Raw genomic sequence first — 19194 nt, forward strand, 5'->3', positions numbered from 1 at the left:
ATCGTGCTGCTGAGAGATTGCACAGGTGCTAGACTTGGAAGAGGTGCATCCAAAGGCCCTTCACCAGTTCTTGGGATAAAGCAGTGGCAGACACCACCCAAGCAGGCAGCTGAGACTGGAGTTTTGCCTTGTAGGTGTTGATGTTTTTAAGGAAGATGTGATTAATAGTATTTTCAGAAAGTCTTCCAAGTAAGTAAGGGAGTTTCACTGTAATAATTCAAAATACATATAATACAGATAGGTGAAAGTAATAGTTACAATGATCTGAAATGTTCTCACTACACTTCACTATAATATAAAATGTGTTTTGCTGCTTTATTTTTATATTCTGTTTATAAATGCCTGTTGCAGGTTATTTTGCCGTTTGACTCCTCCTTTATGTCTTAATTTCTTGGGCTTGACCCATATGGATTCCTCCATCTCTCACCAGAATACGCAACCAACTGCCTATACCTCTGTAAGTATGCTCAGCAGGCAGAGTTCTTTAGATTCATTATCTATATGGGATGTTATTACTGAGAACATTTTTTAATTCAGAAAAGTTCTAAAGCATTATTTGGATCTTTTTAAAATAACTAAGACTGTCTTTTAAAGGTTATATATATAATTACTAATGACTGGATGAAAGTGATTTTGCTTTCTTTTATTATAAAAAAGTGTTTTCTGGTTTACATAGCTCATCTAGCTGGTAGTATTAATAGACTTGACCTATAATAATAGTGACTTTTATATCTCTAGTCTTAATGTATATGATAATATTCAGTAATGCTTATAAAATATTAACTTTCTTTAGAGGAAAACCTTTTTAAGTAAGCAAATTAAGATATAATCAGCATATGACATTGTATTAGTTCAAGTTGTACAACATCATGATTTGAAATATACATATATTGTGAAATGATTACACAGTCAATTTAGTTAACATTCATCACCTCAGTAACAGTTTCTTTTCTTGTAATAAGAATTTAAAAATCAGTTCATTTAGTGCTTTATTTATACTTTTTCAAAAGCCCATGTTTATTTATATAACTGGCTATGTGTGAACTCTAATGACAGAAAAAATAAAATATCAGGGGTCTACTATGTACTAATTTAACTTACTTTTTTCTACTTTTTTCTTTCTTTTCAGATTATGGGTTCCATGAAAGTTTTATCCTTCATTGCAGATGGATTCTATATATATTATCCTATGCTGGTGGTCATTCTCTGCATTGCTACTTATTTTAGGTAAGAAACTTAACATCGTTTATTTTCCCACATACTCTTAGCCTTATCTGGGTATCCTTTCTTCTTACAACTCTTTTTAATACTTATTGCTTGGGTTCTGGCTGTTGTTTGTTTTATTGTGGCTTTGGAGATTATGGGAATAGTTTAAAGGGATTGCTTGAGTGATGAAGTAAGGCTTTTTCTCTGAAGATATTTTCAGGAAAAGAGAGGTAGAGTTATTCATTACAAATACTTAGGCTACAAAGTGATAGGATTAGTTACAGAGTGTTAACTTGAAGTCCTGGCCTTCGACACTGTTAACCATGTATCTATATAATAAAAGCCCAGTGACCATACGGCAGAACAACCAGAATGCCGTTGGACCAGTCCCTGTGAGGTGCACTGACCACCTCTTGGTCCCTTTCCCCAGCAGGCAGGCTCCCATCACCGATGGCGAACGGGGAACCGGGGTGGGTGGCGGCGGGGGGCCTGGCCAGCTGCCAGCAGCCGGGGAAGATGGCCCTGATTGCAGGCTAGGCCTAGGGACCGTACCCACGCACAATTTCATGCGCCAGGCCTCTAGTCTATATATATAAAAGGCTAATATGCTAAGTTTCCGTTCAGGTGATGACATCATGTAGTAACGCCTGACTTCCTCTCCCTAGCGACTAGCCTCCTTGCAGTTTCTTTAGCCCAGGAACACGACTTGCTTTATAGCCAGGTGGCAACATTTACACTTTAACCAAATGTCTGTGAAGCGTTTTCCCATGCCTCATCTCATTTGATCCTCACAGAAGTCCTGGAGTAGGTAGATAGGAGACTCAGTGGAATCCTATCTTCTTTTCATTAGCTGGAAAACAGAGATTTTTAGAAAGCTTAGAAACTTGACCCTACTGAAAAGAAGTAAGAAATGGTGGACCTTGAAATTGACTTCAGGTTTTCTCACTGCGCAGAATATAGTCAAACACTGCTGCAGTTAAATATTTTACCCTTAGTTCTCCCTGCATGATCTACAATAACCATCTGCTTCGTGTTGGTATTTACTGCTGTGTTGCTGACAATTAGCTGAAAGAGAAGTTGGGGTGCTTCACTGGGCTGGAAAAAATTTAGCTACATCAGAAAGCGGGTCTAATTAAGCAAGTTTATTCTGTATCTATAAAAGTCTAAGTTGACTCGTGCATGTGCGATACATATAAACCTCTTGCTGGCGCCAATTGCACACGTGTGTTTCCATATGTCATTGTCGATCATGAATTTGGTTGACACTTCTATTATAGAGAAAGGGTTAAAAGCGATATTAAAATATGTCTTCTAATTAATTTCCTTTCAATGTACACGAATTCGTGCACCGGGCCACTAGTAGCTTATAAAACACCCCATGCTCAGCTTCTGACCAGTAATGTAAATTGGTCTTAGGGCTTTCCCCACAATCATTCCTGGGTTTCTAGATGCTTCAGATCATAACCAGCCCAAAAGGTCAGATGAAGAGCGATTGCAATCAGGCAGCACGTGTAAGGCTGGGAAGTACACGGGCTGCTCGTTTCATAGGATTAGAGAAGTGATAGACTCTTAGGGGTAAGACTCAAAAGGAGTCAAAGGACAGGTGTGCTTGGCTTCTAGCACTGTCTGCCCTACTTCCACATGTCAAGTGCCCTCATCCTGTACTCTGTCTACTCTTCACTGCTTAAATGCTCCATGACATACCAGAGGTGCTGCTTTTAAAAAATGTTTTATTGATGTTAGTCAGTTTGCTTTTCTAACAAAAGTAAGTTTCATCCCATGACTTTTTACTTAAATCTTCCAATACCATTATAAGGTTATTCAGATAATACATATCTACTAACATTAGGATAATGAGTAAATAGACAATATTGTGTGAAATAAATTCTCCATTGGATTTTTAAAACCATCTATAGTGTACCTTTCCATAATTTAACAGTTAATATGAACTGGTAATAAATCTATTGTTTTGAGTTTTTGCTGTTAGGTAGAAAAGACTTGGGTTTATACTGTGAAAATCATGTATTAAAGGAAGAAAGCAATCATCCTTTGGCTGTCCAGAACTAAGTTGATTATATGCTTAGTCACTTAAAAAGTTTCTAAAACTATTAATGGAATATTAGAGCTTGTGATGAACAGATTATTTCTTCTCATGTTAGTAGCTATTTTGGTAAGAGTAGCATCTCTTCTTACCTTATTAGGTTATGATATGTATCAAGTAATAGATGGGTGGGATAGTGCTTTTTCAACTATAAAATCTTAAATATAAGGAATCAGTAGTATTAAAGTTGCTGTTTGAATATAAGAAAGTAATAAATTGCTTTTATACTATAGTTATTGTTTAGCATCCTTTTATATACTTTTCTTAACATATGCTAATGGCCTAACTGACTTTGTTTTCTTAAGAAATCTGGGTATGTGGCATACCCTAGTCAGTGGACTACTGGACATATAAGCTCCTTAGAAAGGGAAGTAAGTACTTCTTAATGACAAATGAAACTCTATGTAACTTGCTGTAATAATTGATAATAAAGCATGGGCTTCTTTGAGGGTGACAGCACTAAAAAAATAGCTTATATAAACAGTTACACTGTGAAATAATGCTTTTTTAAAAATCTCCTTTTTCTTTTATTAGTTTGGGAACTCGTTGTTTGAATCTACTTGGTTTCCAGCAGTTCATGGGAGATAATGATATGACCTCAGACTTAGTTGATGAAGGAAAAGAATTAATCAGGCGAGGTAAGATTTGTCTTTTTAAATAAATGGAGGAAGAGTACAAGACTCCAAATGCAGAATTAATGTTTGTTAATTTATAATATTTACTAGAGGCCCAGTGCATGATTTAATCATGCACCTGGTGTACCAGCTGGCTGTCTGTCCGCCGGTGCCCCAGGCCTTCCGAAAGCCTCCAGCGCGGCGGAGGCTTTCGGAAGGCCTTGCGCCGGCGCAGACAGACAGACAGCTCCCCCGCTTTGGCTTTTGATCGCGGGGGAGCCGGCTGTGTGTCTGTCCGCCGGTGCCCCAGGCCTTCCGAAAGCCTCCGGGGCAGCCATGACACAGACGCTGAGCTCGCGGCGCCACTGGCGCCGCGAGCTCAGCGTCCTGCTGGCCCAATCAGCTACCCCGGCCACCCTGAGTCCCGCCCCCTGCGCCTCCTGCTGGCCCAATCGTGGGCGTAGCGGAGTGATGGTAATTTACATATTACCATTTTATTATGTAGGATTCTATCTTGGGAAATTGCAAATTAATATTTTTAGCTAAAAACCTACATAAAGTCTTCAGAGAAAAAATAATTAGAAAACATAAATGATTTCTCATCTGTCTTTAGGAAATTTTGCAGTAGAAGTTGTGTAGTATGTCTGCAGCTAAAAAATGCCCTTGTACACTGTTGGAGTCATTTTCGGGTTTGCTTTGAGACAGATATGCAAGTTTAGTACATCTATAAAGCTTATTAATTTAAAAAGTCATCAGCTTCAGCCTGAATAGGAATCATTCATTCCAAGGATGGTTTTTAGAATGTGGTGGATGATCATTACCAACCTGTTAGAATACATGGGCCCTCTTCTAGAATCTAATTTCAAAACTGAATGCATCAAGTTCCCTGATGTTCAAGTGATGATGGGATAGGAAAAAAGGAAAAACAAAACTTAAGTTTTGGGACAGTGGTACTCTCCCCACTTGGGTCTGGGCTTTTATGTGATACTAGTTAAATGTAAGCCAGAATTTGTTGCGGCTCTAAAATAAGCTTGGAAGCCTTCCATGCTCTCATAGGAAGGGGTGTCTAGTTAATGTAATAGCTCCATTGCTTTTGACATTAATTAGACCGCATCTGGAGGATCATATCCAGTCCTGGGTAAGACTTTCAAGAGTAAGAATGGTAAATCAGAAGGTATTTAGAGGACAGAATTAAGAGTCTGTAAAGCATAACTTATGGGAAAAAGAAAAACAACAACAACCAACCACTGAATAATTAGCCATCTATATATATAAAAGCCAAGCGACTGGAACACTGGAATGAGCAGTTGCTTTGACGTGCACTGTGGCCCCAATCGCACCCCCCATCCCAATTAGGGGCAGGGCCTGCTGGCCAACTGCCTGTGGCCCCTCCCCCTGTCCAGCCCCGCCCCCGATCACTCCTCCCCCCACCAGCCTGCTGATCTCCCACAGTCCCTCCTCCCCCGCCCGGCTGGCCCAGCCCTGATTGGGCCCCGATTAGGGGCAGGGCCTGCAGCCAACCTCCCTCGGCCCCTCCCCCCAGCGAGTCCAGCCCTGATGGGCCCTAATCAGGGCAGGCTGGCCGGACCCCACCCATGCATGAATTCGTGCACTGGGCCTCTAGTAAGAGAATAAGATTAAAGACTCTTGTGCAGAAAGAATTATGAAGTTAATTTAGAAGATAGGACATAAAGAAAAGAGAAGTTACAGAGGAGCAAATTTCCAGTCACCATGGAGAAGAACTTTTTCTCACTGAGACTGGACAGCCTAAAGAGCTATCTCCAGCAAGAGGAAGGTGCTCTCTGTGGAGTTAGGTGATCTCTCAGGCCCTTTCCATCGTAACCTTTTACCTTTGACTTTGTAGTAATTTAAAGGAAATTGGTCATAACCTGATACTTTTATTTAACTACTCTACATCTAATTAAGTCATGTTATACCAAATTTGAAATTACTTTTCTTCTCTAGAGAAGAGAAAAAGGCAAAGGCAAGAAGAAGGTGAAAATCGAAGAAGAGTAAGTACAGTACTTATTAAATTGCTGTAACCTAAACATTGATGTGAAATATTAAAAAAAAATCATACTGATTTAGAATAATGGGCTAGAGACCAGAGAATAGTTAGAAAAGACGTAAGATACATTTTTAAAGAAAGGTAATTTTACTAGTTTCAGATATACATGCTAGGTGCCCTGTCAGACATGTTTTAACAAGTCATCAGTGATAAGTTCATGTCCAACATCTAGCAGTGTCTTGAATAAGGTAGGTGCTCAGTAAATACTTTTTTATTAAATGAATGAATGCATTCATGCAGTCTTACTATGAAAGTAATTTTGACCGATTTAAAATTATACACTTCATAGTACGACACTAATTTTATCCCTCTCTAACTGTTCTTCAGTCTTCTGTTTGCTGAGGCTAATTAACCTCCTCCTGGAGAGTGAAAAGGCAAAAAATGAGAAAACCAGGTCCCACTAAGGACAGATTTTCAGCACATAGGTGTGTCTGCGCTGGAGCGGTGCAGGTGGAGACATGCTGGTTGTCTTCCGTGCTGAGTGTGTGTCGTGAGGAAGGAGACTTTTGTGCTTTATTTCGGAGTCATGACTAGAACCAGAGTGGAAGTTACTGGAGATGGAGTTCCCCTCTGGGAATTTCCATGTTTACCGGGAGTGATCATGCATAGACATCCCATGTCAGCCAGGAGGAGGGCCGGAAGCATCTGCATGGCCACTTTAGAATGAAGCCCTGCACTGCATGGGAGGTTGAATTAGGTGACCGCTCACGGCCCTTTCAAATCTAAGAATTTAAAGAGTAGATTCCTAGTTACTATGGTTTTAGTGACGTCCAGACCACACACAATGCCATGTGGAGCCATTATCTAATTATCTTGGCTTACAACTTTAATTTTGCTATCAAACGTGTTTAGAGGGTCTAAATTTGTAGTTAATTCAGGATGAAGAAAATTTTGATAACATCTCATTAGTTATTAGGAGTTCTCATAACTTCTACATTGTCAAGGTAAGTTTGTTGTAGGTGTAATATTGTTTTAAAATTTTAGATAGAAGAATTAAATAACACAATAATCATAGCTAGCAAATATATCTATAAATCTCATTTGTAAAAGTTTGGAAACTATTAAAATTATATAGAGATAAGAAAAATTATTGACCTATGATTTTTAAAGGCACTATGCTAGTTATACTGATTATGTGATGAATTTCTGATGAAAATAATTAAATTATATTTTCTGCCTGTGAGTTCTTTTGTTATATATTCACCTGTGTTTCTTTCCTAGGAATGGAAAGAACGATATGGACACAATAGAGAAGATTCCACTAGAAACAGAAATGTTCATATTGACCCCAAAGAGTCAAATTTTTCAGAAATGAGTACGACCCGATGTGAGTAGTTTATTGTCTGCGTGTTTTTTCTTGTGCTCGCCTGCGTAGACTGAGGACGATGGCATCCGTTCAGAAATGCGCTTCTGCAGTGACTTTCGGTTTTCATCCCCTAGTGCAGGCGTCCTCAAAGTATGGCCCGCGGGCCACATGCGCGTGTTTTTGCCGTTTTGTTTTTTTACTTCAAAATAAGATATGTGCAGTGTGCATAGGAATTTGTTCATAGATTTTTTTAAACTATAGTCCGGCCCTCCAACGGTCTGAGGGACAGTGAACTGGCCCCTGTTTAAAAAGTTTGAGGACCCCTGCCCTAGTGTATCGGAGGCAGGGAACCTCAAATGTGCATTCTGGTAGGAGGAAGGGACATCTGGGCTATAGACGGGCAGTTGTAATTGTACTACCCTAAATAACAGTGCTTATCCCAGGCATAGTCTAAGCCAGTGGTTGGCAAACTGCGGCTCGCGTGCCGAGGTTTGCCGCTCTGTTGACTAATGAGTTCGCCCACCACTGGGATAGGGGCTTAATCACAAGGAACAACAATAGCCTGTAATTATTGTAATCGAGAGTCTAGGTCAGTGGTCGGCAAACTCATTAGTCAACAGAGCCGCAGTTTGCCGACCACTGGTCTAGGCAGATACTGATTTCTATTATTTACCTAGATATTTTTTTGTTTGTTTCTATTTTCAAAATAGTTTTTATTGATTTCAGAGAGGAAGGGAGAGGGAGAGAGGTAGAAACATCAATGATGAGAGACAATCATTGATTGGCTGCCTCCTGCACACCCCACACTGGGAATCGAACCTTGACCTCCTGGTTCATAGATCGATGCTGGGCCATGCCAGCCAGGCTAAATGTTTTTCTTTACTTTCCTATTAGTAGAGTTAAGCCTCAATTCAGTCATGTTTATAATAGTTTACTGACTGGCCCATATATGTCGGGCACTTTCCCAGGTGCTCATAATGTATTGAGGGACTGATGCCAGGCCAGGGACATTTGTCAGTGGGTTGAAAAAGAAACCTCCCTACGTCCTTAATCCTACCATCTGCTACCATCTGCCCCTGGAAAGGTGGCGGGAATCCTGTGTTTGTGCAGAACCAGCACCGTTTTTTGGGGGAGATGCTGAGGGAACTCAGCTCAGGAGGTGGGAGAAATTCTCTATTGAGAAAGGATTTCTGTGATAAACAAGTACTAACTGCGTGTTCACCAGTGAATAGTACTTAGCCAGGTGAAGGTGCTTTAGGCAGAAGGACTAATGAGTGACAGGAGAGAACCTTTGGGGAAATGCAAGTTTTTCTCTGAGTAGAGCCTAAGTATGAGGAGCCTGATAGGAGGGGAGGCTACAGAGATATTGGGACCCTAATGAGCAGAGACCCTGGAGATAAAGAGGAAAGGATGGATTTGAAGGACACTTAGGGTAGAAGGAAGAGGGAAGAGCTAACGTTTAGATAAAGCTAGGAATAGAGGGAGGATTTTACAAAACAATTTGGAAGCTTGCTTACCATGGAATAGGAGTCAGCAGTGGAAGGATCTGAGAGTGTGGGAGAATGGTTAAGAGGTTAAGAGAAGAGGTGATGAGTTAGAGAGACCCTGGCATGTGGTAGGCAACCAGTATTTGCTGAATGAATGAGAGAAAAGATGAAGGGTTGAGTCCAAGATGACAAAAATGGAAGATATGATAAAAAAGAACTCTATTGTAAGTTGTTTTGAAGCTCTTGGGCTGCTCAGAGCTACGTTGTGACAGTTTAGATGGTTAGTGAAGAAAACCCATCCATGCAGGACAGAGAGTTAGTGCTCTAGGTCTGTGCCGACCAGGATGGAACCAGTAGTCACATGTGACTGTCGAGCATTTGCAATGTGGCTGGTGCTCCATGATGAATGATAATATTTTGGATATATTTGGTTAAATTAAATATATTAAAATTAATTTCCTCTATTTCATTTTACTTCTTTAATGTAGCTACTAGAATAATTAAAAGCTAATATGGGGCTTGCATTTCATTGGTTGGACATTGCTGCCCTAAACTCTTGCCTATTAGGGAAAAGATTCAGGCCTTTTTTTTTCTTCTTTTTTTATTGAATTTACTGGGGTGGCATCAGTTAATAAAATTACATAGTTCAGGCCTTTCTTAAAGAGCTGGAGTTGAGTGTTTGTGTTTTTACCACCCCAAGTCAAGTAACACACAATACAATATAAGATGATGTATTGTAGAATTGTATACCTGAAACCTGTCTAATTTTATTAACCAATGTCACCCCAGTAAATTCAATTAAAAAAAAAAAAGAGCTGGAGTTGAGTATACCTTAAAGAAAATCTTAGCCAAGAAATGAGATGTAGCAGCCCCTGTAAAACCAACTGAAACTTGATTTGATTATGAATAATTTTACTGTTATGATACTATTGCTAAATATTAACTCATTCATAGTAATTAAGTCTTTGCACTGTAGCTGCTTCTGAACTTAGATTAGCGATAAGGGTGAATTTTTCCTTGTTTTCTATCATATTATTTATCGTTTGAATCTGGTTATAAGGAAACGTGTAGTTATCATTTCCTAATCCAGTTGTCACAATCAAAATCAAGATCTTTTATAATCTTGACTTTTCTTTCTGTGAGTTCATAGACTGCGACCCATAAAGACAATAGAAAAATAAACATATTCTTTTTTCTTTTTCTGCAGCAGCATCTAAATATACGAGGGCCAATAATAGGACTGAAAGGGATCGAATAGAACTCCTACAAGATGTAGAACCTTTGGATTTCAATGCAGAAGCATTTACTGATGATCCTCTTGAATCTGAATCAGGAAGGTAAGTTCTAGCTCTGTCATGTTGGCTCTAGCATGTCGCTGAACTCTTAGTAACATACTGGCCTGATGAGATAAATAAACATAAGGAAAACGTTCATCTTTACTACTAAAGAAAAGCATATTAAGCCCAGCCAGTGTTGCTCAGTGGTTGAGAGTTGACCTATGAAGCAGGAGATCGTGGTTTGATTCCTGGTCAAGGCACATGCCCAGGGTTGTGAGCTTGATCCCCAGTACGGGGCATGCAGGAGGCAGCTGATCAATGATCAACATCATTAATGTTTTTATGTCTCTCCCTCTCCTCTCTGAAATCAATAAAAATATTTTTAAAAGCATATTAAGCAACCTTTGATGCCTTCTTATACCTTCTAATGCTTTTCTGTTTTTAAAATTATAGCATCCAGTGCTAGTAACTGAAATCTTAATGAACTGCTAATGACATTACACATTGATAGTAAGAGAATCTTAACAATGTCTATTTCTGACAATCTCATTTATGAAATTTATCATATTTAACAACAGCCTCCTCACTATGACTGGGTGTCAGACACTATTCTAAGCACTTTTATAATGATATTGTATCTTATGGTTATAAATCCAATTGGATTTGAACCCAGAGAGGCTCAGTAACTTACCCAGCGTCACACAGCTTGTAAATGGCAAAGTCAGGTATCCAAACCCCAGGACTCTGGCTACGGACTGTGCTTTTAGCCATGATACTATGTGGAAATAGACAAAAACAAAATATCATATGCATTGAAGATATTTGCTATACTATTACCTATAAATAGCAAATATATTCTATTTATATTCAACATTCAAGAGTGGTTATTAAATGCTTTAAGTTCCATTATGTGTTTTACATCTCTCCACCCCTTTCCTTTTACATCTCTCAGCCTGTGAGTCAATGCATTCTAGGCTCTAAACAGATAGTTGTTCATTGATTTATAACTAAGTAAATCCCTTTGGGACAATATCCTTGGAAAATAGGTTTCTACTTTCAGCTACTGAATAGATATTACAGTGCTTACAAATTATGTAGCCACTTCCTTTGAATGTGTCCTTGTTTTTTCTCTGCTCCTTTATTATTTTTATCTCAGATCATATTTTTATCCACCTTTCAGGTATCAGCCTGGTGGACGATACCTCTCGATGTCTCGCAGCAGAATATTTGATGATGTTTGAAGTCTGAAAGAATTAGTGGAATAACTGACCCAAGTCAGTCAGTTCAGTCTTTATGAATTTCTGTGTACCCTAAAATGTACACTGTACTCCCAGTGATAAAAAAAGACACTGAAGATCAGTCACATCTTAGTAATCATAGTTCATTCTCCATTGAATAGAGTATCATCTTTTCTAATAGAATGTATTGCATACCATTCCTGAAGTGTCTGCCTTAGTTTGGAAGTACAGTTAATTCATGGAGGGATTTAATTCATGATAAAGATCAGTATATGTTCAGAACATGTAGTTCAGTTTGTTTCAGATTATTTATTCTTTTCAGGAAAGTTGATGTAAAGCTCCAAGGAAGCCCTAAGTCAAACTATAATATTATACCACTTTATTTTGATTAACATTTTTGCTATTTCTAAAGAATATGTTAATCTTGTATTTCCCGAAGAATTGAAGAACACAATAACCATATTTACAAAACCCATGTCGTAAAACAAGGCTTACTTACCAGATAGAACAAGGTGTAAAAAGTTCTTTTCCAGCTCTGTATGCGTTTGGTGAGGTCTTTGCATGTACAGTTCAGACTGTACTTCAGTGACCATGCTGGTGTCCGCGGCACGTGTGTGGTAATGGGCGAAGTGTAACTCTTCAGTCGTTGGTGGTAACTGGAAGCTGTCAGTGCTTTGCCATGCCTTGTAAAAGATGCTCATTTCAGAGAGAAGTGTCCACCTTTCTCGTTGAGCATGTTGATTTAAGTCTTGATTATTTCATTTAAGGAGAAGCATACACATTCATGGTAAATAGTGTTGTTTTTTAATTACCAAGGAGTCCCACCAAATTCTCTAATTTTTAAAGGTGCCTACTTATCTTTTTGAAAAAGAACATCTGGTTATTCAAAGGCAAAAGTGAATCCATTTTCTGTTATTACTACTAATAACACTCAAATTGTAGTTTATAGCAAACAGAAAACTACCTTGGAGATATTGTGGATTCGGTTCCAGACCACAGCAATAAAGTGAGTCTAATGTTTTTGCTGGTGGAGGGTATTGCCTTTAATTTGTAAAAAAACAACAACACCGAAAAACCATAACATCTCTAGGATGCAATAAGGCATAGCGCAATAAAATGAGTTATGTCTATATATTAGAATGGAAATATGTAATAACTTGTTGGTTTAAACATGCTAATTAATTGATTTTTTAACCTTTGTGGTTAAGTCAGAGTTAGGTGTTATATTTTAAATTATCACATTACTCACTGAATATAGTGGAGCAAAACATGTTTACAGAGAGGTTTTTATGTCCCTGAAATGTTCACACATCTTAGAGGACCGTGCTAACTGAGGTTCACCCAGTGGTGACTGTACTTGAACTTGCCCACGCAGTCTCAGTTACAAACCTCTTGTCCTGTGCTCACATTTACTCTTGAGCATTCCAGTTTGAAGATGAATTATATAGTCACTCTAATAACATGATTATATGTTTCTTTAAAGTAATCTTTCCTGAATCATAATTTTTAATTTTAATTTTCCTCTTAGTGTTATCATGTGAATTTGTAAAGACCCAGTTCTATGCAGATACTGAAAGGAGTAGTATATCATCCTATTTATCTAATTTTCTTGAATTTTTATTATTTTTTTTTGAGATTAGCTGCCCTTTAACGTAATTATCAATGGATAGATTTTACTCTCAGTCTAAGGTTATATAGAGTGTCCATTTGAGATCACACATACACAGCCTTTTATTGTGAAGTGTGGTTAGAGCAAAATTGGCCAGGAGCAGAGATAATTTAATACTGCTTGTAATTTCATGATTGACCATGGAATACCTTGGGCAAGTCATGTAACCTTTTGCTGCCTCAGTTTCTTCATTTGCAAAATGAAGACGATACTTGCTATTTATCGACTGATCTACCTCACAAAGCTGTTGTGAGGGTACTGAGTTGATGTTGATAGGGTGGAATTTAAAAAGAAAACAAAATCAGTCGTTAGCTGTCCTGTTCTTCCCAGTCTATTTGAAGGTGTGGATGGGAAATGATCACCCCACAAAGGGATCCAGTTTCTTATTATTACAGAGAACCCTACAAGTCCCCTACGTGGAAACTTTTGGGAAATTCACCAAAAGTCCTCTGAAAATAGTACTGTTTTATTATTTAGTTTTGGGGTTTCTTTGGAATATTTCTCTTAAGTATAATGTTGTTTCTTGTCAGATTTTGTCATAAAACTCAGATGTGATTGTAGAAGCTGAAGCAGAAAACGGGAAGAAATTATCCGGTTAATTTTATAACTTATAGTTACCTAAGATAAATTGATAGGAAAATGTAAGGGAATGTACTGCTTTCCTTTATTATTAATTTTTTATTATTTGAATAATCAAAGTATTATACTTTATAAACAGTAGATCCCTATATGACTTCTGAATTATTTTCCCAATAATTTTGGTTACGTGATCCAGAGTACTCAACTTTTGAAATCAGGTAGGAAGGTTACCTGGTAAATTTGAGTTCAGAAAGTAATGATTTAATCCCTGAAGGCAGTTTATTGCTGGGGAACTAAGTAAGCCACCTTGTATAAAAATCTGTAGTAAGTGCAAAAGAGTTCTTTTTTGAGAAGCTTATTAAAATGTAATGGCATCTACTGTAAAACATTACTACTAAGTTAATATACTTTACACGCAAAGTACTTTTCTTAAAGAGTTACTTCTGGCAATTACCTCTTGAAGTCAGATGTCTTTCTTACATAATAGATATCTGATTAAATTTTCTATATTATTTTTCTAAATAATTGTTAGGTAAGCATATTCAGTAAGCTGATAATTCAAAGTAATCATTGCAGAAAATAATTAATAACCTATTAATTTCATGAAATACCTGTAAGTTGCTAATTAAGTTTTGTTATTCCATCAATAATGTATTATTATCAAAAGAGCATTTTTGTAAAACTCATTTCTAAAATAAGAAATAAGATATAAGCCTAATTATTAGAATTTTTTCTCTCACCAAATGAATACAAGGGCTTTGGGATAATTTCATCACGCCAGAGCCCCTCATTTCACAAGAGCTAAATCAAAACAGTCAATGGTTCTTTAGTTATAAAAACAGATCCGAGAATCTGACAGTCCCAACCTTTGGGAAGAAATGCCACCAGTTGGTTTGTTTTGGGAGTCTACTATTTATTAGATTATCAGTTCCTATATTTATGCCTTTTGTGTGCCCAAATGAAAGTAAATGTGGATGGGAAAGGCACTGTGTGTTTTCTGAAGTGTGTTTCAGCATATTAATGAAGGAATTTCATTTATGTACCTTAGCAAACCTCACTTTTTTATACATTTAATAGGTTTAGGGAATGTTCTTGATGGTGTGGTGGTTACCATTTTAAAGGAAAAAATAAACTCTCTGATTATAATTCCCACTGCTCAGTTTTGTGAGTTTTATACTTGTGATTTGAATGGACCATGTCTGAAAATCACAAGGATGAATATATTTACACCTCCGTTTCCTTTCATGCTCAGCCTGATTTGCCTAAATTTTATTCTCATTTTCAAAAGATTTGTCCATTAAGCTTGATGGAAGCCTTGTTATAATTTCAAGTTGGTGAATAAAGCAAAAATAATGACACGTTCCTTTTTTCATATCGATATTCTAAAAGACATTGGTTTTTGACACACTCCCTGGGAGCATTAACTTTTTTCTGCTGAAAATATTTTCTTTTGTGGTTATCTTGATCTCAAATTATTTTTGCAAAAAGAGATTTTACTGTGCTTAGTGCAAAAAAGAATAAAAATAAAAGGGAGAGAGTTCATGTAAAGTGGAATTTCAAATTAGAAACAATACCATTTACTACGGCAGACATATGAAGGGTAAAGTTAAAATGTATTAATCTGACTATACGACACATTTAGAGTTGATATAATTGACATAAACCTTATCAACCTCGTCGCTTTGAACTGTATTTCTCAAAAGAATGCTGGCTAGCATCTTCCCTACTTACTACACCAAATTGTAGGGGAGAGACTGTGTATTTATTTTTTAAAAGCAATCCAATGGATTTGTTCTTGTCCATATTTTGAAAACAAGCTTGAGGAATTTTTCTTATTTTAGAAGGTAGGGAACATGTGGAACTGTCTTTTAAATTACTGTAATCTAATATATATTTATAAATTATAGCGTTAAAGAAGTTCTGATATCGATGTTGTTACTTCCTGGTATTTAATTTTTATAAAATGTTTTTGTAAGTAACTAATTGTAATATTTCTCTTAAGTAGTTTAAGAAATCTTTCTGCCCAGAACCTATTTCCTTAGGGCAGTATTCTAAAGTTCAGTAGACCAGCGTGAATTTGAGATGTTCTTACATGTCTTCAGTCTCTTTTAATATATGCAAGTACCCAAGCAAAGTACACCAAAAGCCTAATTTCTGAGTTGCATTAATAAAGTATATGCTAATTATCCAATTCAGTGGATTAGGTGAAATAAAAGATAAGTCTTTCAAATATGTATCTGATCATAATTTTTCAAAACGTTCATTATGTTCATTTTTGGTGCATGATGCCAAATAATCTTTAATCAGCCAGTGGATTGTAGATTTCACTATTTTTCTCTGCAAATCACTGCATTTTCAAATTGATTTGGGAAAAGCTTGCAAAGTGCTAAGTAAATTTGCACATTGGGCCTTATCTATGTATATTTTGACAAACTCATGGACTTGGAATTGCTCTGTAGTATTTTAATTTATTGTGATGTAATGATTTTTTGAAATGTTTAATTGATTAGCTGTTAAAATGTAGAAAATTATGTAGCTTTGCATGAAATAAAGTACATTTCTACAAGTTACTACGAGTTTTGCTAATTATTTATGCATTTTACACCACACCGTTTTTGAGATGAAATTCTTGTAAGTAGACTGAAGCACTCTCTGTTTCTTACAAAACTGTTAACAGATACTATAAAATAAATGTTTTAGGATATACTTTAGAGTCCATGTTACTTTATCCTGTGTTTATAATTAGATTAAATAATTGTTATAAAAATTAGAGAGCAGAAATCACTGAAATTGAAAACAGGAAGACAGTAAAAATCAATAAAACCAAAAGCTGAGTGTTTGAAAGATAAATAAAATGGATGAAACCCTAGTCAGGCTGAGCAAGAAAACAGAATTGCTTTTCTATATACCAAAAAGAACAATCGAAATTTGAAATAAAATACAATACCACTTACATTAGTCTACCTAATGCAGTAAGACAAGAAAATAAAAGATACACAGATTTGGAAGGAAGAAATAAAACTGTCTTTGTTTGCAGATGACATGATTATCTATGTAAGAAATACAAAAGAATTGACAAAAAAAAAAAAATACTCCTGGAACTAATAAGTGATGATAGCAAGTTTGTAGGATGCAAGGTTACTATGCAAAAGTCAATCCCTTTCCCATATACCAGCAGTGGACAAGTGGGATTTGAAATTTAGAAACACAATACCGTTTACATGAACAACCCCTAAAATGAAAAACTTAGGTATACATTTCACAGAAAGGATTTAAGCTATATAGAGGAAAACCACAAAACTCTGACGAAAGAAATCAACTAAATAATAGGGAGAGATTCCATGTTCATGGATAGCAATACTCAAAATTGTCAGCTTGTCAGTTCTTAGATGCTGAATGTGCATTTTCTCAACCACATCCCCATTTTAAGCGATTTCTTCTTTGGTTGGCAGTAAGTTGTTTCCCCAGGTAGTTCCCATTGCCACCTCCTGCTCCCTCAGCCCTGGACGTGTCCACGGGCCTGCCTGAGGGGGACCACCACCAGGAAGGGGGAGACATGCCAGGCCTGGCCCCTCCAGAGGAGGACGAGAACCTGTTCCTAAGCCCAGGCACCAATGGGAATGGACCCCAGGGTTTCAGGGAAACTCCATACATTCCCAAGTCAGCTAACTAAGCTCCAGGCACGCCTGGACACGTGTTGCTACCCGTGTAGTGTTAGTTAGTGTCTAGATCTTGTTCTGGATCTCAAAGGTAAAGACTGTAGCATTTGACTTCCCAAATGCCTGTCCACATATTGCATGCATAGTGCCCCACGCATTGGATACTATTGTTCATAGCCCTTTTTTCAATTTCCAAGAACATGTAACATAGTTCAAAGGAATAAATGGCTCTATTTTTAAATAACACACAAACATTTGACCATTGTATTTCTCACATGCCTTCTTGTGAGCACTAGACTTTTTTTCTATTTTAGTCAGATTTTGTTTGAAACTTTGCTTTCATATGGCCACTCAGCAGAAAAGTATTTATTGCCAGTTATCTATTAACACACACACACACACACACACACACACACACACACACACGACTTTTGACTTGTAGTTTTAAAGATTAACCCTCAAAGTTACCTTCATAACTGTCTTGACATTTTGGGGTTCTGTCAATTTTCTTTTGCTTTTTAAAATTTAATCTACTTTTGCACTTCAGACCATTAAATTTGATTTTGTTTTGCGTGAAAAAATACATGTCAATTCTTCCCTACTTGATCTATAGATTCAATGTAATTCCAAAAGTTACTTAATGGATATTGACAGACTGATTATAAAGTTTACATGGAGAGACAAAAGACCCAGAGACCCAACACAGCATTGAAGGCGAAGAACGAAGTCAGAGGACTGACGCTGCCCAACTTCAAGACTTAGTATAAAGTTATAGTAATCAAGACAGTGGGATTGGTGAAAAAACAAATCAATAGACCAGAGAGCCAGGAAATAGACCCACATAATATGGTCAGTTCATTTTTGACAAAGGAATAAAGGCAATCAATGGGGGAAGGAGTCTTTCGAACAAATGATGCTGGAATAACTGGACAAACACATACAAAAAAAAGAGAGAGAGACTTAATGCTACAGTCTTTACCTTTGAGATCCAGAACAAGATCTAGACACTAACACTTTCACAAAAATTAACTCAAAATAGGTCATAAATCTAAAACTTGAACACAAAAGAAGATAATGTGGGAGAAATCAAGGTGACCTTGGGCTTCTGGATTGCTGCCTGTGTTCCCTTTCTTGGTTTATAAGTGTTCACTTTGTAATTGATTGCTGAGCAGTGCATACTTTTGTGTGGGCTTTGTTATATGTACCTTTTTTTTAATATAATAAAGGTAAAGTACATAGAGAATCCTATCTAATAAAACAGTAATATGCAAATTAACCATCACTCCGCTATACCCACAAGCCACGCCCACCAGCCAATCAAGAGCGATATGCAAATTAACCCAACCAAGATGGCAGTTAACTTGCATATCCAGGCGCAGAGCAAAGACTGAAGACAGTGGAGAAGGAAGCCAAGCACTGCAGAAGGGAGCAAAGCTGCAGAGAAGTAAGCAAGCGGGGCGGCGGAGAAAAGAGGGAAGTAGGCGGGGCGGGGGAGAAGGGAGTGAGCAAGGCAGCAGAGAAGGGAGGGAGCGAGGCAGCCGAGACGGGTGGGAGGGAACGAGGTAGAGTAGACAGGAGGGAACGAGGCAGAGGAGACGGGTGGGAGCGAGGCAGCGGAAATGGGTGGGAGCAAGGCAGCGGAGATGGGTGGGAGCTTTGCTCAGGCTGCAGGAAGCCCTAGTCTTGCAGGAGTATTCCTGCAATGGGCGGCTAGTCTATATATATAAAAGCCTAAGTGACCATCCGGCCAGTAGCTATGATGCGCACTGACTACCAGGGGGCAGACGCTCAATGCAGGAGATGCCGAGCTGAGGTGACTTGGCAGCTGCGGTTCTCGGGTGACCCACCTGGAATGGAACCGGAGAGGAGGAAGCCGAGAACCGCCTTCTCGCAATCTGGGACCCTTCAGGGGATGTCGGAGAGCCGGTTTCGGCCAGATCCCCACAGGCCAGGCCTCTAGTTACTATATAAGATGGGAGTGGAGGAACCT

At 37.9% G+C, this 19194-nt stretch overlaps 1 protein-coding gene across 4 annotated transcripts in view; it reads left to right on the forward strand.

Moving 5' to 3' along the window:
• The window catches only part of LMBRD2 (LMBR1 domain containing 2), a 42882-nt gene extending 26773 nt beyond the window's left edge, over positions 1–16109 (forward strand). For 3 of the 4 annotated variants that reach the window (XM_079787917.1, XM_079787918.1, XM_079787919.1), the window contains exons 12-18: positions 352–457; positions 1130–1227; positions 3842–3945; positions 5887–5933; positions 7211–7316; positions 9990–10119; positions 11240–16109. In XM_079787917.1, coding sequence (XP_079644043.1) covers positions 352–457; positions 1130–1227; positions 3842–3945; positions 5887–5933; positions 7211–7316; positions 9990–10119; positions 11240–11300 — 652 coding nt within the window. In that variant the 3' untranslated portion in view covers positions 11301–16109. The remainder of the gene's footprint in view (positions 1–351; positions 458–1129; positions 1228–3841; positions 3946–5886; positions 5934–7210; positions 7317–9989; positions 10120–11239) is intronic. The other variant, XM_079787920.1, reaches the window with a different exon arrangement.
• Positions 16110–19194: the final 3085 nt, after the last annotated feature.

The sequence above is a fragment of the Cnephaeus nilssonii genome, assembly GCF_951640355.1.
Source record: "Cnephaeus nilssonii genome assembly, chromosome: 2".
Taxonomy (NCBI): domain Eukaryota; kingdom Metazoa; phylum Chordata; class Mammalia; order Chiroptera; family Vespertilionidae; genus Cnephaeus; species Cnephaeus nilssonii.